Source organism: Anoplophora glabripennis, unplaced genomic scaffold (assembly GCF_000390285.2).
Source record: "Anoplophora glabripennis isolate ALB-LARVAE unplaced genomic scaffold, Agla_2.0 scaffold1025, whole genome shotgun sequence".
NCBI classification, from domain to species: Eukaryota; Metazoa; Arthropoda; class Insecta; order Coleoptera; family Cerambycidae; genus Anoplophora; species Anoplophora glabripennis.
The window spans coordinates 67,537-93,222 of NW_019417118.1; the positions used below are offsets into that span (position 1 = coordinate 67,537).

The 25,686-nt window shown below is 32.3% G+C and overlaps 1 protein-coding gene across 1 annotated transcript; it reads left to right on the top strand.

The window, feature by feature from the left end:
* The first annotated feature begins 1,938 nt into the window (after window positions 1–1,938).
* Window positions 1,939–25,441, top strand: LOC108913916 (inter-alpha-trypsin inhibitor heavy chain H4-like). The gene is made up of 10 exons (XM_018719567.1): window positions 1,939–1,998; window positions 2,670–2,706; window positions 7,640–7,860; window positions 12,951–13,154; window positions 13,205–13,468; window positions 13,784–14,072; window positions 18,657–18,892; window positions 18,941–19,235; window positions 19,999–20,286; window positions 25,386–25,441. Exons 1-10 carry the CDS (start codon window positions 1,939–1,941, stop codon window positions 25,439–25,441), a joined length of 1,950 nt encoding a protein of 649 aa, XP_018575083.1.
* Window positions 25,442–25,686: the final 245 nt, after the last annotated feature.

Consider the following 25,686-nt stretch of genomic DNA (forward strand, 5'->3'; position numbering starts at 1 on the left):
TTTTGGCCAATTTATGACACCCTGTATAAATCACGAAGTTATCCGAAATATTTGTATTTAAAATCATTCTGTAAAAATGTGATTTGTAAATGGAAAATAAACTCTTTTTTAAATGTTTGACTAGTACATTTATTTATGGACTCCTTTCCATTAAAGTATTTTTATCTAAGTACTAAACAAAGTATAATATTACAATACATGCCATATATTTAACAAGTAACAGTTACAATTTTAAATATCAATTACATATAAGACAATAATATAGATATAAATAATATTTATGGAAAACAGTTAATCTTGAATAAAATTGAACTGACAATTTGCTTCATACTAGAACTGACTAGCAATAATTGGGGATCATTTTTTGTATAATTAAAGTTTTCTCCTGCAGTCTTAAATATATTTGTTCATAAATGTACTCCAAATTCTTAGGAACTATATGATATGGTATTTATAATATATATTGTATACAATGTCAATTATAATAAAAATATTGGGATTACAAGAATGCACTGTATTTTAAAAATATTTACTCCCATTTTGTTTTATAAATTTTAAAGGGAATGCAGGGCAGATCTTGTAATTCATGAATTTTTAAAGGTATTGTATCCAGAGCCGTGACATGTACATGGTCAAATGCACATGGCTGAACTATAAATATTAGTACGGGATAAATTTTTATCCGTCCTTTGCCTAATTCAATGGTGAGACATGTTTAGCTTAAATATGCAACTAATTGAATATGTCCATTCACATTTAGAACAAAATTTGCCAATTTTCCACAGTACTTTTAATATAGGGGTAAAGCTACTCTAGAATTTTGAAAATATAGATAGAGTCTCAGATCAAGCCGAAAAGAAAAGGATGAAGAAAATATGAATATAGGAGGCCAATTATATTATATGTACATTTTTAGTATTAGTATTATCAATCAATAAAATAAAAATCAACACTAATATTTTAAATAAACAATATCAACTAATAATGTAAGAACATTAACATTTTAAATAAACTTAAATTGATATTTGTAATCGAATTAAAATAATATTACAGTAAATCCTCAAAGTTACTTCCTTGTTCTTAAACGCAAGCATTAGTTTTTCGACAATTAAAATGAATTTTATCCAATAATTGTGCATTACCTCTCATAACACTAATTTCATGTTGCATTCTTTCCCATTCGTTTTCTGTATTTACTGAAAAGTTATAAACTGCGGACCTCAACGCTCCCCAAAGGAAATAATTACATGCGTTTAGGTCCGGGGATCGAGGTGGCCATTTTAAAGGGGCATTATTTCCTATACCTATCCACCTGTTAGTATAGTAACCTGTAATAACTGGTCATTTAATACTCTATTAATGGAACTTTTTGAAAGCCAACCTCTGCCGCTAAACACCTTTTATTTACTTGAGGAATTTCTTCGACCATTTCCAGTAACGAATCTTTATATAATTTTGTATTTATAATTTTTTTCTAAACCCCAAAAATAAAGAAGTTAACTGGGGAAGGGGGGAAATTATAATTAATCAGCATGTACGTTTGTTAACATATAAAAACAACAATTTAAAAGTAAAAATCGACGGGTCCGAGAATTTTTTTGAAATACAGTGGGTGGCCAAATTATTAGGGACAGTACTCAATTTCTTATATTTTCCAGTTTGACTGAATTTTTTTGAACAAACAGTTGGTTCTATGGCTTGTAGCTATTTTTTATTCAAAAGAGTGTAAGTTAAGATCATAAAAACGAGTTACGTGGGAGAAACTATTAATTTTTTTCGTAAAAGCTATATATGTGCGTCAATGGAAATCTGCTAAAATTAATCTTAGTATTTAGTGATGCACCCTTTGCCGCAATTAAAGCTTTTATGTCTCGAGGCATGCTCTCTATACAGACTTTACAATTCTGTTGGAGTTCGAAGTTGTGATGCCATTCTCTGATGAGAGTTTCAACCAATTGGTGCTTGGTGGTGATCACCTCATTAGCAATTGCCCGTTTGGTGAGTCCCCACATGTTCTCTATAGGGTTCATACTCAGTCAGGGCAAAATGGTAATGTTTTTTCAGCCAGGAACGCACTAACACTCCTGGCTTTGTGGCTCGGTGCCGAATCGTATATAAAAATGAACTCGGCATCACCAGGGAACCATTCTTCGATATGTGGCAGTAGCCGGATTTTTTGTACTCGCTTGTACGGATCCTGCCTCATGATCCCCTCCACGATGTATAGGCGTATTATGCTCTTTGCTGAAATCACAGACCATACCATGACGCCAACAGGGTATTTAACCATCACCACAAGGCAGTCTGGATGGAACTGCTCTCCCTCCAAGACGTCGTCGGAGAAATTAAGTTTTGTCGACCAAAATTTGTAACGCTGATTCGTAGGAAAAAATTGAGATAATCACAAAAAAATCTTTATTAACACTATTTTAATTAGTTGTTTTCATTCGAAGCAGTCAGCAATAGTCATATTCTGGAGTTATTGGGCTCATTGCAGCCGCATCTTCTTCATGACCTCCAACAGAAGTGGTTTTTGGGTCGACAACGACCGATCAGGTTTTCTTCTGCCAGTCATCTTCGGACTGTCATTAGGGAAATTACAATTCCTTCATTGTTTATTATAGTAATTCTATACGAAATATCAATAACGTTTTGATAATTTGTAACAGGAAAAAGTCACGAAAAACGATTCAGAAATATTTTTTAGCATCTCACTGTAACAAAAATTTTTAATAAATTAGCACCATATGAAGAGTAACCTCACTTATCTGATAAATGATGCAGAATATCAGGTTGCCACTCAACAAAAATATTAATAACAGTACCAGCTGCAATAAAAAATAAAAAAACCTTGTGAAGACCTATTTGTTTTTTCAAAAAAAGGAAATTGAATTAGAAACTTCATAAATATGATTAGTGTCCCTAATAATTTGGCCACCCACTGTATGTTTCTCAGCGGTTTTATATAGTTTATTCGTTACTTTCGTTACTCTGTACAACATCTTAACAAGCTACTTACAAATTCTAGTTTATGGCTTACAAATACTTACAAATGACTTACTAATTCTTGATAATAAGAAAATTCGCAAATTCAACAGAATTGAGGCCCTCTAGAAGTTAGCCTCGATCGTACGGGATATTTAGGAATACGTCTTTTAAATACCCTACCAATCCATATAAGGAATCTCAATCCGAATCAATTTAAAAATAGAAAAAAAATCTTTTGAGAAACGCATTTTATGATATTGAGCAGTTTTTTGGCAGTGATTTAAATCTCATGTGAGCTCCGAGCTATTGTATTTATTTTTAGTCTTCTTTTATCTCATTTTATTTATTCTGTTATAATGTGCATTTTAAGATTAAAATTCTTGTTTTTACTTAATGTTAGGACTATGTATGTGTCTGTAATTGTAACTGTGTTGTAATTTGAATATTCAATGTTTCTTTTCTGACGTGTGTAAACACTTTGTGTAATAATACGAATCAATAAAGTTGAAAAATGAAATGAAAATGAGAATGTCGCTAGGATCAACTGTTGCCAAAAAATACAATTAAAGGACGATTTAACTCAATTTACATTAATTCAAAATTGCTTTGTTAGGGCGCAATCAAATAAACTGCAAAACAAGCAATTGAACAAAACTGAAAATATGTAAATTTTATTAATTATGCAAAAACACTTTAAGTAAATGTTCAAAATAACCTCTGTTTTCATATAACACGTATTGTCAGGTAGGCTCTTATCTTTAAATTTATTTTGTATCATAAAATAAAAAATGAAAGAATGAATGCATGAATGGAATGATAGGCAGCGAAATTTTTCACCTTGAATGAAGTTGAAGTTTTATAACGTTGTCACGTTTCTATCAAATAGTGAAGAAAAATGAAATTATTAACTGACGCCTCCTATCTATAATTATCAACTTTTGTACCAAGATAATAAGGTTCACTTAAAACAACATTTTTATGCATTTAAACAAATGGCTATTCTATTAATAAGAATGACCTTTTCTCATAAAATAAAAAATGAAAATGTTTTTCCTCTTTCCTCACTTCATTGTTATAAAAAATGTGTACAAGATTATTCTTAATCAATCGTTTATAAATGTTGTTATTGCCTATTTACATATTTTAAAGAAATTTTAAAGTTAAATCTAAACTCCGAATAATTACGTCAAGTCAGATCACGAGCATTTGAAATTAGAACCGAATATGTAAAAATGTGTATCATGTGTAAAAAATATATACCTACATTGAAACAACAAAAATAATACCAACTCCGAAAATTATGTTTTTCAATTTTACAGTCAATTTCAAACTGAATTAATATATCTAATTTTTTATTTACTAACTACATATATACCTAGAAATATAACAACATATGAGTAGAAATATAATCCCAAGAAAATAATTAATGTTTCGATATTTTAAAGACACCGTTTGATAATGATACTAGAGAATTGTATATACGTATATAAAAACAGATTATTTTTTTCCAAGCATACGTATGTATTATCTAATTAAATGGAAATTTATTATCTTCTTTTATAATTCGATTATAATATGACGTTAAAAAATAAAATGAGAAATATGTTATGTAAATAATAAGAATAAGTTTCTGGGTTCGTGTGAAATTTTTAGGTCAATGAAATTAATAACTTTGGTTAACAGTTGTTAACAATTCCCAGGTGGTTGCCACATTGACAGTTTAGACTCCTTGACGTTCCGAGATACAGAGGCTCTTTCTCAGTTTCTGAAGAAGAAAGCGTTATGTCTGTCGAAAGCTCTCTTGATTTGACCTCAAAAGGCCATCACATAAAATATGTGACCATGCTCATATTCTGATGCGAAAAAATAACACAATCACCAAATGTCAAAGATAATCGATAAAATAAGAATCTGTGACTCTATCCTAAAAATAAAATAGGAGCGACAAAAAAATATAATAGATTGTAGTTAAAAAGTTTCATCTTTTAGATTATTTCGAGTAGTATTTCACACATTCCGCCGGTGATCAATAAAAGTGTTGAATGCATACACTGTGTCCTAAAATGATGGAACAAAATTCAATTTTTTCTCCAGTTCAGATTTTAAAAAATCGCTGAAACAGGCAAATTAGTATATATAAATTGTCTTTTTTGCAATATCTTCTATTTTTTTGAGCAATATTTGAGAGACCTATAACATTACCGACATTTTTTTTAATAGGACGCGCCATATTTTATAGCCCTTCTAAATACGAATTCCCCGATATAAGGTTATACCTACATTTTTGTCTTGTCCATCAAATTGTGATGCTCACAAAATCCTCACTCATCCATTAGATCTATCTCAGCCAATTTCAACTTGTCAAAATCCTCAGTTCACAGAACTCTGAAGTATCAAAAGTGCCATGCTTACAAAGTTAATGTCTTACAAGAACTATGGACAGATGACACAGATAGAAGATTACAGTTTTGCTAGGAAATTAAAAATTTATTTGAAAGACAAGCAACTTTTTGCTTAAACGGAACCGTGAACAGGCAAAATACTAGGTTTTGGAGCCCAGAAAATCCTCATTAGATGAAAGAAAAACATACGCAACGGCCGGAAAAAGTGAATGTTTGGGCTGGAATAGTAGGAAATCGCATAATGTGACCTTATTTCTTTGAGGGCAATTTGACAGGCTACATTTATTTGGATTTTTTGAGTTTTCAACTGATTTCAGCCCTGAAATTAATTTTTCCTAGCCCTAAGGAGCAGGATATGCCTGCTGGTGATATCTGGTTCCAACAAGATGGTGCCCCTCCACATTTTCGCCTCGATGTAAAAAATTACCTTAATGAAGTTTTCCCAAACCGATGGATAGGCAGAAAAGAGCCGCGCTTGAATGGCTACCACGCTCCCCTGACTTAACCCCACTAGATTTTTTTGTGTGGTTATCGATAATGCAAAATGTATGTGAACAGACGAGACACTATCGCAGGATTGAAAAATCGTATTAGAGAAGAAATTCGAAACACCAAATGTTATTCAAAATGTAACTGATAACTTTGAACACCGAATTCGGCATTCTGCAATGGTAAAATAAGATCCACTTCATATTTGTGGAAGGGCGAAATGGGCGGTGACTATTAGACGCTTTCATTATAGCCTTCTTTCTCTATCGCACGGATTTCTATGACTTACTTTATCGCTCTCACGTAACGGCCGATGAACCATGGGAACTTTTCGACCCTGTATGTTGGCAGGTTGGCAAAAGAGTGTGTCATAAAATTATAATGCGTTAGACTGCCAGTCAAATGCTTAAACCGGCTCTAGATAATCCAATCACTCGATAAACATTTGTCAAACATAAATGTATTAAATATTTTCAGATTATTTGGATATGAGCACATAACAAAGATTTTTTCAATTGTTTCTAAAAGTTAGCGTATCACTGAGGAAAGGAATGAATTGGGAGAAACGAATATTATTAGTAAATCATTTAGTTGCTAAGTAAATTAGCACAGTCTTTAATTTATTCGGAAAAGCTCAATACGTTTAAAAATAAAGTAAAAGTACCTACAAGAGATAATAATAAAATTAAATAAAGATTTCTTTGATTTCTTTTTGACCCAAAAATCAAGAAACTTACATGACTAGTCAGTAATTTGAAAAACATTGAAATTATTGCTCTGATTCCACAGTAATCATATAACCCCATAACCTCATAACCCCATAACCCTATAACCCCGTAACCCGATAACTCGGAATGTGCGGCAGAAGAACCAGGAAACTTTCAGGAAACGTGGCTATATAAATAGTTCGTATGTCAAACGCTTTTATACATTTGCGATTTTGTACGAATGTAGAGAGTGCAATTTTATTGAAGTGGCGATATGGCTGTTTGTATATTAGTATAGATTCATTATCTTTTATTTGTGTACCTTGAGCACATCACATAACAAATAACTACTCCAAACGCTGTGCATTTTGCATAGTTTTGCCGAATATTTGACATGTGTGCCGAAATGCACCATCTACACAATAAGGCATTTGTATACGTTTGACAAACGAGTATGTGTACTCCATAAAATCTACACATATCCGAATTCTCGACCACACTATACTACATTTGTTTACATTTTGCAAATATTTGGCAAGTGGCCGAACCACCTAAAGCAAGCTTTATTATCTCTTTCTAGAATGTTACCTGATGGCACATTCTTTTTGCCATAGATTCCTTATTGTTCTTATTCTTCACTTATTAGCTTATATTCCTGTAATTCGATTAGTCATTAGAAAAATCTGAAAGGATTTCTGCTGAGTAACGGAGAAAATAGGAGTATCACCTCCATTTTATGGAGGACCATCCATAGAGATATTTATTTTATAGTTACATACATTATTATCAAAGATGCTTCAGAATTTGCTCTGTAGTCTACCGTTGTAGGACGAAATTGCCTTTTTTTTAAATCCATGCACATAAGTTTCTACTCTTTTTTTTTAAATTATACCACAGTATATTTTTCCACATTGCCATTAATATTTGCTAAATTCATTAATAAACAATAATAATATGTTACCAAAACAATAAATATATTATTCCAAAAACGAATTCTAGAACATTTTTCTCTTTTTTAGGGTACGTCAAACCGCAATTTACCTCAACATCCAGAGATATACGGAATGGATATAATATCAAATATTTCCAACCGTTTCGTAAAAACCTTGGTAGTAAGCAAAGTGAAAAACAAGGAAAATGTGGCAAAAGAAACCACTTTTACTGTTGTATTACCGGATAAGGCCTTTATTTCTGAGTTTGTCATGGAAATTGGTGGAAAAAGTTACAAAGCATACGTAAAGGAAAAAGAGGAGGCGAAACAAATTTATGATGAGGTTTGTTTACCATTTACAATAACTATATACAGATAAATATTATATTTAATTTAAATATGTATCATATGAATAAGGAAAATGTTAATTGTAAAACTTAAATTTCTTCGTAACTTATATTTCAAATTTGTATAATTGCTACAGGTGTGTGATGATTTACCACTTTTTTTTTCAAAATACAGTATTTAATTATTTCAGTTTATATATTAATCTTAAAAATTGTTCAATGTTCAAAATAATAGGTGTGCAATTCCCAATAAAGTGATGCTATAATATAGCGGCCGGTATCTAGCGTCATATAACGTTAAAAAAATACTAACGACGGGATGTTAGGACGCATCCCTCATCATACCAACCTCAAAGGAGGCTTGAGAGTGTGGACGTCGCGCTTGTCGATTGTCCTCCATTGGAGACAAAGTAGATTCCTAGAAATGTGGGAAATGATTTAATTTGTTATGTCGTACACTATTATACACCCCTGGAATAGCTCGGTTTCCTGGAGGTATTCAGTTGAGTCTTGTTGCACTAATGTTTTTGGCGACACTTCGAGTATCGTCACTCTGGTGTCCATATCAGTCTTTCAGGCTTTGCCTTCTATGAGAACCTGAAATATGTAGCTAAGCTTCTATAAGTACCTACCTGTGAAGTTTGGGCAGCTTCTATTAGCTTATTTTATCCCTTAGGATATTCACGACAGGATTGGACAATGGCTGAGTAGATGGGGTGCTAGAACTGAGGTCGGGAACAATGTGCTCGCAAAAAATGTTGTGAAGTTTATTACCAAAGTTTTAAATTATTAGAAATAGATTTATACAATCGATCATACAAAATAATAAAAATTTATAACGCCTGGTTAAAGAACATCGAGGTATCAGGGTCGACGGTCCATCACGATCCGTGATGTCCGCCTTATGTTTGGACAGTCGGCCGCTTTGGAATTTATCCATATTTGGATTGTAGCTGACTGGAACTGATGATCGAATTGTATACTAATGCTCTAATTTGGTTTTGTCTTAAAGTTTGTCAGTTCGAATTCCGTAATAATAATAATACTGGGTGCAGAGCTACCGCCTATGACTCGCGGCAAACCTGAAAAATTTACTGCGGTTTCGAATTTCAGTAGCTGATTAAATTCGAAATGAGGAACTACAACATAAAGCCAAGCCACCACAACAAACTATAGTTACGGCAGAAACCAATACGGGTCCGTCATAGCAGGTTCAAACATCGATTTGAATACCTTACAACTCATTAATCAGGGACTACAAAGTACGTGTGGTATGCTTCAAATTTTCTATTCACTAAACTGAACATTTTTACAATTTCAAAACAAAAATTTAAAATATCTTTGCGTGCACATTGCTCCTGCCCTAGAGCATCTATCTAGTGTCCAAACCGACCAGGAACCTGTGAGCCTACGGCGAAGATCCTACGAGATACAGTAAGTTCCAAATAGATACTCTACGAAGACCTCAATAAAATCAGACTATAAGAAGTTTTCACATTAAAAGTATTTTTAGGAGACCTTAAAACACTACCAAAAAACAATTTTATTGCAAAAAAGCTCACCTGTAAACCTCCGAAATCAGTGTCATCCCGAGAGTGTATCTAGTGTGGAAAAAGTCGAATAAACTAGAGGATGGACCTAACCTCTAGACAGGGTCAAAGACAACCGACTGCAAGCATCTATTGAGGTTAATCTGATGGGAAAGGTATCTGAATATCTGTTCTCTTCTTTGCAAGCGAGCAGTAGGCAAAAGTCCCAACACCGCAGGCGACAAACGAGGATATCTGTAAAAATACCAGACTAGAGGAATTGTGAAACCTGCAAAAAACGTAATCCTCGACAATACCTTTACAGTATAGTTTTTGTGATGTTGTTTGCTTCTATATTAAGGCACAGCATTCCTATGGGAAAACCAAAGCTTTACTGTCTATAATTATTTTATGATATTTTGTGTCATTTTTCACAGAATTGTTTATTTAGTCAGGTATTTTGCCATACTGAAATAATGATTGACCAGAAATAACGCACAATCACTAGAAAGCAGATAATTGATCGTGTGTTCACTCTAATACATTTTTTTACAAAAATATCTTCGTTAAATCTTATAAACAATTATTTGTAATATAAATTTGATTCTGGTTAATTCTCAGTTTAAGTTTAAGTTTAACAAAGATAAGAACAAGAGGTCAACGTAATATTTCGATAATGTAGTCATAACAACATTCTTTGTTATACAGGGTGTATTTAAATGGAGGGGCACAAATGATACCAGATATTCCTTGGGTGAAAAAAGTCGATTTAACCTAATATACCTATATCCCAAGTTGCATATTAAAAAAGAGACAGGGTGTCAAAATGGAAAATATAAAATGGTTTTTCCTTAATAATTTCTATCATTTTAGTCAAAAATGTTTCAAATTTTCAACAGAGATTTTTTAATGATAGGAAAAATAATATAATAATGATTTTTGAGTGTCGAGTACGAGGCGCTCTCTGCAGGCAACGTTATGCATTGAATATGTAGTAACTTTTTTTTCAACCATCGTATACAACTTTTAGTAACAAAATATGAAACATTGAACTTTTTTTAACAAAAAGAGTACATTTATTGAAAATGGCTAAAGCCAACCGTTGAGGAGGTATTTTTAATTTCATAAAGTCGAGTTGCTTAAATAAATAAAAAAATCGAGTATGTAAATGTGATTTGATAATACTCGTAAAAGCTGTATACGTGGGTTGGCAAAAAAGTTACTACATATTCAATGCATAACGTTGCCTGCAGATGGTGCCTCGTACTCGACACTCAAAAATCATCATTATATTATTTTTCCTATCATTAAAAAATCTCTGTTGAAAATTTGAAACATTTTTGACTAAAATGATAGAAATTATTAAGGAAAAACCATTTTATATTTTCCATTTTGACACCCTGTCTCTTTTTTAATATGCAACTTGGGATATAGGTATATTAGGTTAAATCGACTTTTTTCACCCAAGGAATATCTGGTATCATTTGTGCCCCTCCATTTAAATACACCCTGTATAACAAAGAATGTTGATTTAATCATCATTTCTGACTAAAATTATAGAAATTATTAAGGAAAAACCATTTTTTATTTTTCACTTTGACACCCTGTATCTTTTTTATTATGCGACTTGGGATATAGGTATGTTAGGTTAAATCGACTTATTTTCACCCAAGGAATCCCTGATATTATTTGAGCCCCTCCATTTAATTAATATTTTCCGGTAATAACAGTTAAAAAATTGAATTATACGTATTATCATATGTAGATCACCCCTGCGAAATACATTTTTCTAATAACTTGAAAACTCAGTGTGAATTTGTTCCATTATACTTATAATGGAACACATGGAACACATTAAACATCATTTTACTCTTACCTTTTTGCATCAATATTTGGAAATATAATTGAAACGCAAAAAATTAATGAGAAGGATGAGCTTGCTTCTTTTTACATAGTGCCTCAATGTTCGGCTGGTTCAAGTTTTGTTAAGTACAACCTTAAATCGTTGGTTCCAAGTAACTCGACCACACAAGTATTCAATTAGATTCCATTATTAAATTATAACCTTGCGTAATTACGAAACGGAAAGAAATAAAAATGGTTTAATTTTTCATTGACCTGCCCCGCGTACCCCCTGAAAATTTTCGCGTACCACAGTTTGAGAACCGCTGCTTTAGAAAATTGAGTATAAATTATTCTTATATGCACTTAGTAAATCAAATAAAATCACTCAGAATGACCCGAACTTAAACACTTTTAAATTGTCATACTTATCTCAAACTGAACAACTCTAAACTAGCAGAATGAAAAAGACAGCCTGTTGTTTGTGGATTTTGAATTTTGCGCCATTTTCATTCCGAAGTGTTGGCAGCATTATGCAGGGCCGCATGTTGTAGTAAACAGTTGCGGTTAGACAAAATGAAGCGATATACGAAGAATAAGCGAGTGAGGACTGAAAATTAATTTCAAGTACGGAGAGTGTGTAGCTGAGGTTGTCGCAGAATAAAATTTTCGGAGAAGGAACATTCCGAATGAAACAACTGTGAAAAGATTAGTTACCAAATTCGAACAAACAGGTTCGATTGCATACAATGAAAAAACAGGCCTGCCTTGTACAAGTCGTTCCAGCCGAAAATATTGCTACGATGAGTGATAGTGTGGCAGAAATTCCGGTAACCTCAGAGCGCCGTCGATCACTGCAATTAAACAATGCAAAAAGTAAGCTGAGTTCAATTCAAGATTCAGCTAACCCAGGAACAGAAATCAGACGAACATTTAATGCGTCGGACATTCGTTGATTGGATGTTGGAGAATCAACAAACGGACGGTGATTTTGCTAAGAAAATCATCTTTAGCGACGAGGCGCATTTCTATCTTAGTGGGTATTTGAACAAGCAAAACTGTCGAATTTGGGGCAGAGACAATCCGCTGGTCATTCAAAAACGACCACTGTATACCCAGAGTGTGACGTGGATTTTACGCTGGTGGGGTGATAGGTCCGTTCTGTTTGGAAAATGAGTTTGAAAACCTAGTGATTGTCAATGGAGAACAATATCAAGAGATGCTATTGAATTTTTTCTGACCGCATTTGGATGGCATGGATTTGGATGACATGTGGTTGCAGTAGAATGGTGCCACCCGCCATACGGCTATGAAACTATCCAGTTGTTACGGCAAAAATTTAGTGAACAACTCATCTCACGTAACAGTGAAGTGACTTGGCTACCAATGTCATGCGGCCTTATACCATACGACTTTTTCCTATGGAGATTCGCAAAGTTTAAAGTTTATTCTGCTCAAATGAATACCATTCCTAAATTAAAAGCAGGAATTCGGAAAGTTATCAACGAAATTTAGCGGCAGATATGCGAAAGCGTGATATACAAGAACATATGTCCGATAACCTCTTTCTTATTTAATGGCAATGTCTATCTTCTGTTAAGAACATGTAAAAGCTTTGCCAACTTTTTAATTAATAAAATCTTTTTTCCACATTTGAAATCCTGCGTTTTTTTGGGACCTATCTTAGTGGATTACAAACGTGTTTTTGATTTCAGGCGGTCGCTAGTGGACGAAGTGCTGGGCACGTTGCTGTCAGTACAAGGAACTCGAACAAATTCACAGTATCTGTGAACATAGAACCAGAATCAAAAGTAATATTTTTTCTGACGTATGAAGAACTCCTTGAACGTAAAAACGACCAGTATGAATTGATCGTCAATATTCATCCTGGTCAGATCGTGAAAGATTTGAATGTGAAGGTAAATGGAAATTATAAATGAATGTAATTTTTTTACAGTCATAATTTTAGGTGCAAATAAATGAGAACAGACCACTAAAATTCGTTAAAACCCCCTCGTTGAGATCTGGAAATGAAATCAGCAACAATGAAGATAAATTGAACCCATCATCTGATATACAGATAATAAATTCTACAACAGCTGTAGTCAAATTTAATCCAGATTCAGAAGACCAAAGACAATTTGCTCATCACCTTGGGAATAAGGAATCTGATGGCTTATCTGGACAATTTGTGGTTCAATATGATGTAGAGAGAGATCCTTATGGCGGGGAGGTAAGAACTGAAGAAGTGGATTTCCACAAAATATGTCAGTATTTTGCTTATTTATAAAAATTCCTTATTTAAATAGTTATGAATTGTAAAATTATCTAATTTAAAGCTAGCAGAATTAAAAGGAATTCGAAACAAATTTTAGACAAAAGTTTTTGGTGACTTAAATGAGTGGCTGAAATTGAAGTACTTATTTTTGAGCCATAGTTTTTATATAAACAACTAGTAATTCTAATATAACTGCAATGACTTTCTTAAAAAATACAAGACAAATATTATAGATCATTTCGATTTAAAAGCGTAATTCTTTTATTTTAGGTACTGCTTCAAGATGGATATTTTGTACACTTCTTTGCCCCTAGCGACTTGGAACCGCTACCAAAACATGTCCTACTCGTGCTAGATTCTAGTGGTAGTATGGGTGGTAGGGAAATTGTACAGTTGAAAGATGCTGTGAAAAGCATACTAAACGAATTGAGAGAGCAAGATATAATAAGCATTATATATTTTGGTAGTTCTGTTTCCGTATGGGACATAGCTCAAGAAATAAGAATACCGATAAGGGAAGTACATAATTTCAATTATGAGGAGCCATTTGATCAACTAAGTGAAAGTTTCTTTCAAAAATGCATATATTATGTTATTAGCTCTCACATGTTTTTACTCTTTTGTAAAGGTATTAAGCCAATTCATACAAATTAAAAAAAATCTTATCAAATGAAGTCAAACAATGTTCTTCGACATCAGACATCTAGGTATGCAACTGCTGATACTGTGGGAACCAACTACTCAATTGGTAATGTATTACACCACGCTAATACTCATTAAACAGTTAGCAAAAAATAATTATTCAAAATAAAATCTAAAATTGAAATGTTTAAATAACACAGCCACACACAAAAAAAAAAGTTCGGTATACTTTTTATGCGACATATATTTTTCGTAGTAATTTGGCCTCCTGAACACGAATCTGGGGTCAGAATTGGCCCATCACGTCACAATTTTTTCCTAACCTCAAAAAACTTGTGAAAAATAGTGAAAATTGATGAAAATTTACTGGGAAAATTTGGAAAAAAATTTATTTCCACATCAAATAGTACATTTGTATGTAAAAGACTCTGCTGAATTCAAATCCACTGTCAGAATTGAGCTAGAACGTGTGTTTTTTTCTAACCTCAAAAAACCGAGCAGGAATCGCTCTTTTCAAATTATGAGCGGATTTTGACCAGATTTTGTATAAAGGGGTTTTTTAGGTCGCTGATTACGAATATGAATTCACATTGTAAAAATTCAAAATGGCTGATCCAATATGGCGGGTGTACTTTTTTGAAATCCACCTATTTCAGTAAAATTTGGCATAATATAAGGATTGCTGGTTGATCTCACCTTCATTAATCACACATCTGGAGCCAGATTTTCATAAATCAAGGTAAAATTTGTAGGCAGAGTCATAATTTTAGGCCGAGTAAGCGGCATTTTTTCGGCAAAGTCACATTTTTAGATTGAAGGCATAAGCAGATGCAGTGATGTGCTGTGTGACAATAATGTGTCCTTTTCCTTGAACTTTAAAATTATTAAGAAATAAAAGCATCTAAATGCCATAGGAAAACTGCATAGTAGTTAAAAAAATCCGATTGGAAAACCATAAGCCCATGCACGACTAAATAAACGAAAGAATAAAGTAGAAACTTTTTTCTCTTGTCCCATGGAAACAAGCACATCACACTACACATCATTACATGTGTAGAGTCCTTAAGTCATTTTTTTAAGCGAGGTCAATTTTGCAAAATTCAAGATGGCGGATCCAAGATGGCCGACCAAATTTTCAAAAAATAGCAGATTTGCATCAAATTTGGTAGGAGGGGGTTTTAGGGGTTGCTGATCACGAATTCGAGGTCAATTTTGCAAAATTCAAGATGGCGGATTCAAGATGGCCGACCAAATTTTCAAAAATTCATGAAAAAGTGCTAGGAAAAATACAATTTTTTTTTTCTATATTCAAATGTTCATTTATATAGTTATAGTCCAGACGGTATCTGTTTCAAAGAGTCCATATTTGGGTGAATCGTATATCCGCGGAGATTTTTGGCTTTTTGGCTTTCAAATATCACTGGGATTGAAAATTTTTCTATGCGCATAAAAAAAATGTGGGCTTAACTTTTGGCGGCACAATATGTTAAAAAAATTCGAAAAGTGTCATGTTTTTCTTCCTATTTAATTATGTATCTTTTCAAGAGTTGATTTTAGGCGAAAATGGAAGAGGAAAAAAATGTTTGTAATTAAATTTTACAAAATATGACTAGTTACAAATTGAATGAATCATGATTATTATTGTAATCAACTTTATTTTTTTATTATATCGAAGGTAAGTACATAAACTTATATACTGTTTATCAAGGATCAAAAACAAATGTATTTAAATATTCTAAAATTGTTTAAACAATTATTTACAAAATATATCGAAAATTAGTAATGAATGAATGAATGAATTAATTAATTAATGAATTAATTAATTAATTAATTAATTAATTAATTAATTAATTAATTAATTATTAATTTAATCATCATTTCTTTTGTGATTAAAGTATAATTCAAATATTATTGACTGTTTAAAATATAAGCAAATGAGAAATTAACTCATTATATTACAAAATTATAGTACAAAAATTCGACCGATGTTTAAACAAGCGCCAAAACTCTCCTAATTGACGGATTCCAATTTTTCAAAAAGCGTTTGAAATCTTGAGAGCCCTTCTATATGTGATTAAATTTTCAAGTATCTAAGGCCTTGGTTTTTGCTGTGCAAAATTTTGAAAATTTGCAAATTTTTTTTCAAAATCTGGATTGCAAAATTATTATGCAAAATCTATCGAACCGATTTTGATGAAATTTGGTGTGATGATTCTACATAACATGAACTTTTCTTCAGCCAAGTATGAAGGTCCTATACCCAACTTAAAGACCCCAAAGAAATTCCTTAAAAAATAATGTTTTTTGACACCAATTTTGGCGATTTTTTCGATTTTTACAATAATAATCATGACTCATTCGATTTGTAACTAGTCATATTTTATAAAATAAAAATCTCATACATTGGGTTTAGATGGTATTTCTGGCAAAATGCTTCAGTTGTCGGTTAAATGGATATCCACCCCATTTACGCACATAATAAATGTTTCATTAGAGATTGGTCAGTTACCGGAACAATGGAAATTTGTTGTATTAGACCATTACCAAAAAAGAAAAATCCAAAACAGTTGAAAGATCCGCGTCCAATCAGTATGCTCTCTGTTCCTCCAAACATTGCTGAATCTGCTATTTTTTATCAATTGTTTGAATATTGTTTTGAAAATTCAATCATTCCTATAAATCAATCAGGTTTTTAGAAGAGGATTAGTTCTTCAACTTTATTGGCTAATGTAATAATTTTTACAGCTATCGACAATTATTTGATTTCGTCTCTAACTTTACTGGATATGACTAAGTCATTTGACTCAATGGACATCAATTGCCTTATTGCTAAACTTCATTATTATGGTATTTCTAGCAATATATTGTGCTGGTTTTGTAATTACACTGTAGAGAGCAACTATACTAGATTAAATACAGATTCCTCGATGCTAACATCACCTTATATATCAGTTGGTTATGATGTTCCTCAGGGATCTATATTAAGACCACTTTTGTTTAACATGTTTACAGCAGATTTGTCGAGAATTCCTTTGAATTGTAAACTAAATATGTACGCTGACGATCAACAACTCCTTTATAGTTTTCAACCTTCTAATTTAAATATTGTCACAGCAGTTATTAATAATGACTTACAATTAATTCATGACTGGACCACAAAAAAATACTTTATTAGTTAATCCTAATAAAAGTCAAAACATTCTATTTGGAACATCAACTAATTGCGAGGTCTGGATAACTTTCCTGTTTTAATTAACAATGAAAATATTCCTGCAGCCAATGTTGTTAAAAATCTTGGTCTGACTTTTGATTCATCGTTGACTTTTTCGAATCATGTACCTAACCGCTATCTGTAAGAAAGCTTTCTTATCATTAATACAGTTACAATGCTTTAAAAAGTATCTAAATCCTCAGACCAAAATTTTACTCACCGTATCTTTAGTCTTATCTCATTTGAATTATGCTGATGTTTTTATGGCCCCTGCCTTGTTCAAGAAAATAAACACCGTTTGCAAAAAATACAGAATTGTTGCGTTCGTTTTATTGCGAATGTCCCCCCAGTTTAGTCACATACCTCCATATTTACGTTCCTTCAATTTGTTGAGCATCTCTGACAGGAGACTTATTCATTTTGCCAGTTTTATACTCAACATTTTAAAGAATAACAAACCTACATATTTATGTGATAAAATAAAATGGAGATCTGAAACACATACTAAAAATTTGAGATCACTGAGTAGCAAAGCGTCATAAAACTGAAACATTTAAAAATCTGTCGGCCAACTTTTCCCGACAAAGGAATACGCCACTGGCGTAGAAAAAAAAATATTTCTGGAAAAAATATCAAACTAAATAAAATAACATTAGTAAATAGGTCGAGTAAGTAATTAACTAATGGGTCTTAGAACAATTGTTCAAAACGAAGTCCTTCGCATCGATACAGTTTTGACATCTTCTATTTAGGCTATTTGTAGAGGAACTTATCATGACTTTTCTGATGATCTGATTTTCCCTGAGGAGATTACAAGTTTCCTCTACTCTTTATAAGCCCAAGAAGGGCTGCAGCTTCAGGAATAAATAAACAAACCTAGTTATAATAGGTACTAAAACAAGGTCATCTTAAAGCTTACTAACTGATAATGCAGACAAAAGAATCAATTTGATACATTTTCAAAAATGACTGTCAAAAGCTGACTTACATGACTATATGGATTGTAATTGTTTTTCTATCTAAAACCTATTTTATTTGCCCTTTTTACTAAGTTTCTTTCAAAAATACATGTGTATTATTAAATCTCACATGTTTGCACACTTTTGTGAAGACATTGTTAGTACTAACTGTTTAATGAGTATTAGCTTGGTGATATACAATACCAGATGGGTATGTCTCTGTGGTTGACTTCATTTGAAAAGATTTTTTTTTTAATTTGTATTTTGACTTGCTGATAACATATTGTCAGACATTTTTCACTAGTTTTGCACACTTTATTATAGAAACAAGATTTACCAGCTCCATCAACAGCTGACAATCGAACTTTAATTAAAGCAAAAAGACTCATCGATAGCCTTAGGGCTGATGGTGGCACCAATATGATTGGTGGCCTGGAAGCGGCTTTATATTTGGTAAAAATAGGACAGGATCATCCCAATGACAAAAAATGTCAACCGATCATAATATTTTTAACAGACGGCCTACCAAATATTGGCATATATTCCACAGAATCAATTACAGACATTGTAAGTGAAAATGATATAAGAAATTTTTATTTCTTTGCAATATTTTAGGTAACACGTTTGAATGCTGCCAATAATAAGATTCCCATATTTTCTTTGTCTTTCGGAGAAATGGCTGATAAACAATTTTTAAAGAAATTGTCTTTAAAGAACCAGGGATTCTCCAGACACATATATAAAGCTGCTGACGCTTCTTTACAAATACAAGAGTTTTATAAACAAGTGTCCTCTCCACTATTGTCCAACGTTACATTTAAATATAACGCCGAAGTCAAGGATGTCACCAAAAGGACATTCCCCATATACTTTAAAGGATCTGAACTTGTTGTAACTGGAAGATATGACAGTAAGAAAATTTTAACTGTACAGATATCGCCCCACTTTCTTTTAAGTTGTTAAAATGAAGTTATAATTTTAGAACGAATATGGTTTTATGGTAAAGAAGAGAACACGCCATAAGAGTAAAAATTTAGTTAAAGACTTGGAATCCAAGTATTCTACCAACCTATCTAAAGAACATATTTACCTTATGGCGCGTTTTAAAGACCATACCTCTCTTGCCATTAGTTGTAGACATACCAATTATAAACGATTATAAAGCAAACTTGTCCGCGGTTAGTATTTGGATGGGAGTGATCATCCTGGGAAAGCTCGCGATGCTCGTCCACCTTCTGTACCACCAGTCTGTACGACTGTGTACTCTCAGAACTTATACAAATTTAGATGAGGTTTGTATAGAAAGACCTATCATACCTAGGAAATGATGTAAAAACATCATCCCTTGACTAAGCAATGTTAGGAAAGTAAAAGATCCTAACCCTACGACAAAGTGAGGATTGAATACAATTTCTAGGTTGAGAATAGCTCATTTTTTGGCATTGGTGTTTAGTCATAGTAGCAGAAAGAGGCCGACGTAAAGTAAACAAAAACGAAAAAATGATAATAGAGAATGAACACAACAGAAATATACTGAAGTATTTAAAATCATTGTTTTATTATTTAATGTCCCTTTGCTATTATTTACAGAAAAGTCTAAATCTCTCCATCCTAACCGTATATCAACTGAAACATCGACATAATAAGGCAAATAACAAACTACAATGTTTTAGATTTGGATTCGAATATTAACATTGTCGAACCAATAAGTTGTTTTGACATTGGACCAAAAGTTTTACAACCTACAGTAGGGAAGCCAGTGACGTCCTTGGAAAGACTCTGGGCCTACCTAACCGTGAGGCAGTTGTTGGATGAGAGGGAATTAGCTGACAATAAAAAGGAATTGACGAAGAAGGCCTTAGATCTTGCTCTTAAATATTCCTTCGTGACCGACATTACATCTCTTGTTGTCGTCAAACCAAATGAAATCACCAGAATTAGTACGGAGGATGCCTATAATGGTAATATAAGTTATTCAATATTGAATATTGTAAAAGATCATAAAATGTTTATTTTATTTGTGCAAAGGAAACTAGCTATATTACCTAATAATTTAATTTATATCTTTCACACTTAGGTAGCTACAATGTAATCCGTACATTTTTAATGATAGTTAATTACTGAATTTTTATTCTGAAAAATAAATTCCTATAGAAAATAATAGGTGCAAAAATAATGCATATATCGTGATTCGTGATTCGTATGAAGTTTTACGTGTTAATCGTAATGCTTTCGATCACATTTTGCCATTTTCCTTGAAAACATCGCGTTTTACGAAAAAAATATCAAGAGATAAAAAAGTTCTAAATTCTATGGCTTTCTAGCGGAATAATAATTTTTAAGGAATTTAAATATGCGACCAAATATTTTCGGTTCCAAAGACAAGGGGGCCCACGAAAAATCGTGTTAAGGGGGTTCCCCGCCAAAACACGTAGCCCTATCAGATTCCAGATTATTTTGCTCTTTCTCTGTCTATCTCTTAAGCCGAAAATGTTATTTTTATCTTAAGAGATGAACGTGTTAATAAGTGTCTTTATTAAAACAATAAAGTAACTTAATTTCAACGGAACATGTTTCGTATACTTACAGGGTGTGCCATTTAACAACACTCCCGCTACCAATATCTCCGAAATGAAGTAATTTATTTTAGTTCCGGAAACTGGGGTTGTTAAGTCCCTCAAATAGCTTCAAATTGCTGTTAGATTGTTAGTATTAGTATATTTTTATATATGTAGATTACGTGGCGATACTAAAAAATTTTTTGATTCCTAGAACGTGAAAATGTGAGCCCTGTGAAAGATCGTTACATTTTGAGTAGTTTTTGTAATATAAAGTTTTTCCCAATATTTGCTTGATACTAAAAAATTTTTTGATTCCTAGAACGTGAAAATGTGAGCCCTGTGAAAGATCGTTACATTTTGAGTAGTTTTTGTAATATAAAGTTTTTCCCAATATTTGCTTGTTTTCGAGACATTTCGACTTCAATATGCAATGTATGATGTAACAGGAAAATCTATTATTTTATTTAAATCACACCGAGACAAAATATTCTTATAAAATATTGTTATAATGGCTTTTTTTATTCACACCACATACTGACTAACAAACAATAAATAATAAAAAAACTAATGATCAAGTACAGAAAAAAAAATTGTACAATGGTAAATCTTTTAACTAGTATAGTTAAACTGAAAGACGCAAGCTGATAAAACTGTATTGGAAAACTAATATGTGTCATCTGTCATACATATTTAAACATATTTTAAACAAATGACATGAGCCACCTATGACTGAATTTTTTAATAATATTTGATAAAATACGGTTCGTCTCTGTCCCTTATAAGGTTTACCATTGTACAATGTTTTTTCTTTAGTTTGTTTTTTTATAATTTATTGTTTTTTAGTTAGTATGTGGTGTGAATTAGCTATTAGCTAAGCTATTATAACAATATTTTAAAAGAATATTTTGTGTCAGTGTGATTTAAATAAAATAATAGTTTCCTGTTACATAATACTTATTGAAGTCGACATGTCTGAAAACAAATAAATATTGGGATTTTAAGTTCTTATCTAGTAGCAATGGATAAATCAATAAAAGTGACAGTGGCAGAATTACGTGATGAAGTTCATCAAGTAATTCAAAACGTATAGTTGCAAATTGTTATTAAAAATGCCATACTCTCAAAAAGAAAAACAAATAATTTTAAGTTCGTTTATTCGAAACAACTATAATGCCACAGCAACGCAACGAGACTTAACCCGAGAAAACCCAATAATGCACGCTGCTTGCAAAAAACAATTAAAATTTGAAGTCTGAACAGAAAAAAAAGTGGTGCAAGATAACAAAGATGTGTAACTTAATATGTATATTACTTTCTGTGCAAAAAATCCAAATGGTAGAATTTTGCAGCCTCATAATGGAAGGAATTAATGATTATCCCAACTTTTTAGAAACATCCTGTGGACGGACGAATCTATCTTTACTACTAATGGTATGATAAATAGAAAGTAGAAAAAATACCAGGTATTGGACTACAGATAACCCATTCTGTTACAGAGAATTTAAATTTCAAGGGCGCCGGTCCGTTAACGTTTGGTGCGGATGAATGAATATCAAAATTATTGGACCCTATTTTTTTTTTATTAAAATTTGTATTTCTGTAATCAAATAATTTTCTTTTTTTAATGTTATTTTTTGCATTGTACATAAAATATGTCTGGAATTTTCTGAAGAATCCAAAATTTTAATAATATACAGGGTGTTGCGTTTAAAATAAAAAAGTTGATATTGACCAGTGTTACATGACACACCCGGTATGCGCAACTAAAAATACCAATCCGAGCGTTTTATCGAACACGCCCCCATTTATTTATTATTGAATTTATTCCATTTGGCTGATACACACTGTAGAACATCTAAAGCAACTAATTAGGAACTAAATAAATGAAACTAAATGAAAACCGTTCAGATTTTGTAAGAGGATCTTTGGAAAAACTTCTAAGAATATTACTAAAACCAATTGAGCAAGATGTGGAGCAACTCAATATTTAAGAAAATTAATTTTTGTATGATGTAGTTAGTTAAGTAGTTAGTTTTTTTTATTAATTTTTATTTGCTAACATTTCAAAGACCGTTGACTTTGAGTATATAACTTGTTATACAGGGATGGCCAGAAGTACGGAATAAAATTCATATCTTTTGAATGAGTTAATTTTTTTTAAAACGCCGAAACACGTTAACTGATTTTTTTCCCATCTTTCGGTTATATAATAATTAATTTTTCTTCAACCCCCTAACCCTCAGCTAGCCCTACTTTTTTTTCAAATGGAAACATAAGGCATGATGGGATCGAAAAGCTTATAGAAAACTGAATGCAACCATACCAATTAAACAAGTTTTATTTTTTCAATAACAAGTTTTTTTTCATTTAGAAATTGAAACAACTAGATAATTTACAATCTCAATATCGCAAATGTCCTCCATTCACTATTTGGCATTCTCCAAGACGACAGTAAAAGCTGTCCACAGCATTCTGAATGACTTCAGCTGGTAAATTATGCATCTCCGCCCTAATCTTGTTCTTAAAATTCTCAATATTATCCGGTCTGTCCTGGTAGACTCTTTCTTTCAAATATCCCCAAAGAAAATAATCCAGGGGTGTTAAGTCGGGGGATCTTGGCGGCCATTCAACTGTACCCCGTCTACCAATCCAGCGATTTGGAAACATTTCATCTAAGTATCTTCGAACATCAATACCAAAATGTGGGGGAGCGCCATCTTGTTGGAACCAAATTCTTTCATTCGGTATATCTGGATCAATTTCATGAGGGAAAATCACAGCTAGAGCAGGTATCAGGTCAAATGTTAGGAAATCCAGGTAGCGTGCGGCAGTAAGATTTTCTTCAAAAAAGAATGGGCCCAAGATTCTGTTGTTGATGATACCTGCCCATACATTAACTTTTTGTGGATGCTGCGTATGCGATTCGCATGTCCAGTGTGGATTTTCCTGGGACCAAAAGCGATAGTTGTGCCTGTTAACCACTCCATTTAAATAAAACGTAGCTTCATCCGAAAAAAGTACGTCTCGTTGAAAACCATTATTGTCGTCACACCGTCTCATCATTTCCTCACAAAATTGTAATCGCCTATCATAATCGTCTTCCAAAAGCTCTTGGACAAGACATACCTTATAGGGGTGGTATTTCTCTTGTTTCAGAAACATTCGAATTGCAGTTCGAGAAGCATCGTGATTGCGGGCCAATGAAACAGTTGAAGTATGAGGATTTTCAACAAGTTCTAATGCAATGTCTAATTTCTTTTCTTCATTCAAAGCACGTGCCCGTCCAGTTTTGGGCAAAGTCTGTACTGTACCGTGTTCCTCAAATTTGTGAAATATTTTACTAACTGTCCCTTGCGAGATTTGGTTTTCGGGATATTTCGCATTAAATAAATCGCGCACTTCAGCCTGACTTCTTATTTTGTCTCCACATCCAAGCAATATCAAGATTTCGATGCGTTGCCTTTCCGACAATACCATTGCAATTCAGTAAATAACTTGATTTTGACACAATAGTAACGTTTCGAACTCCAATTTACAACTAAAGCGAAAAATTAACCAGAAAGCCTGGCAAGTAAGTGGTGCCAAAAAAACGCAACATAAAAAATATATCTTTTTTGCGTTAGCAGTGATAGGTACAGTTTCAAATTCTTTATTTTATTCTGTGCAAATTCATGGAGGATAACACTGAAGATAATTAAATTTTATTTCACTTGTTAAGTAGGTGTTTTATACAACCCTAAAAACCTTGCTATTGAAAAAATAAAACTTGTTTATTTGGTACGGTTGGATTCGGTTTTCTATAAGCTTTTCAACGAGCCCCCTCATGCCTTATGTTTCCAATTGAAAAAAAAAAGTGGGGGTAGCTGGGGGTTTGGGGGGTTGAAGAAAAATTAATTATTATATAACCGAAAGATGGAAAAAAATCAAAATCAGTTAACGTGTTTCGGCGTTTTAAAAAAAATTAACTCATTCAAAAATTATGAATTTTATTCCGTACTTCTGGCCATCCCTGTATACAAATTTCTTAGAATTAAACGAAGAATCAATAAATTAATTCAGATATAAAGTGTCCTAATTAAAAAAAGTATACTTTGATCTACCCCTGTAAGTTTGATCGATTTTCAAATACCTGTGCAAAAAGTACAGGAAAAATCTACAAACTTGCATATTTTACACAATTTTATTACCACAAACAAGTTAAGGTGGGTGGACATAAAAACCACCCGCTACATGTGTTGCAAAATAGGTAATAATTAATTGTGTGTATTATAGTTCATTTTGGACTGAATGGGCAATAAAATTAGATATGTGTAGAAAATAGGATTTCCAACTATATATGAAGTATTCTTTTCGTTCGTGAACTTGGCAATTCACGAAAAAAAAAGCCATTTCCTTTTTTTATTAAAAAATGTACTATTTTATCTAAATTTTTCAATTTAATTAAAATTGGTAATAGGTAGGTGTACATTAAATATTTATTCATATTATTGTTTTTACAGAAGGTAGACTGTCACGGGCAGATTTCGATTCAGGTAAGTTATTAATATCACTTTGATTAAATACAAATATGACAGATTTCTCTTATTCCCTTATTTTACATATAATGTGTTTCATTAAGAATGCAACACAGCTACAAAGCAATTGAGCAAATATGTCTCAATGAAGTGTTGTTTATCTCCAATTTATAAAAAAGTGAAGTTAAAATCGAAGTATGTCAAATTAAATATAATCTGATCTTCTTTAGTGCATATTCATAATTTGGATAAAATAACTTATCTAGTTTTAAATAAAGTTAATAAA

Bases quoted from the DNA above. Each gene is read 5' to 3' on its own strand.
- LOC108913916 (XM_018719567.1), top strand. From the start codon at position 1,939: ATGAGAGTTTCAACCAATTGGTGCTTGGTGGTGATCACCTCATTAGCA. The intron at 13,469-13,783 runs GTAAGAACTGAA...CTTTTATTTTAG, and splicing joins GAGATCCTTATGGCGGGGAG to GTACTGCTTCAAGATGGATA. The intron at 20,287-25,385 runs GTAATATAAGTT...TTGTTTTTACAG, and splicing joins TACGGAGGATGCCTATAATG to AAGGTAGACTGTCACGGGCA.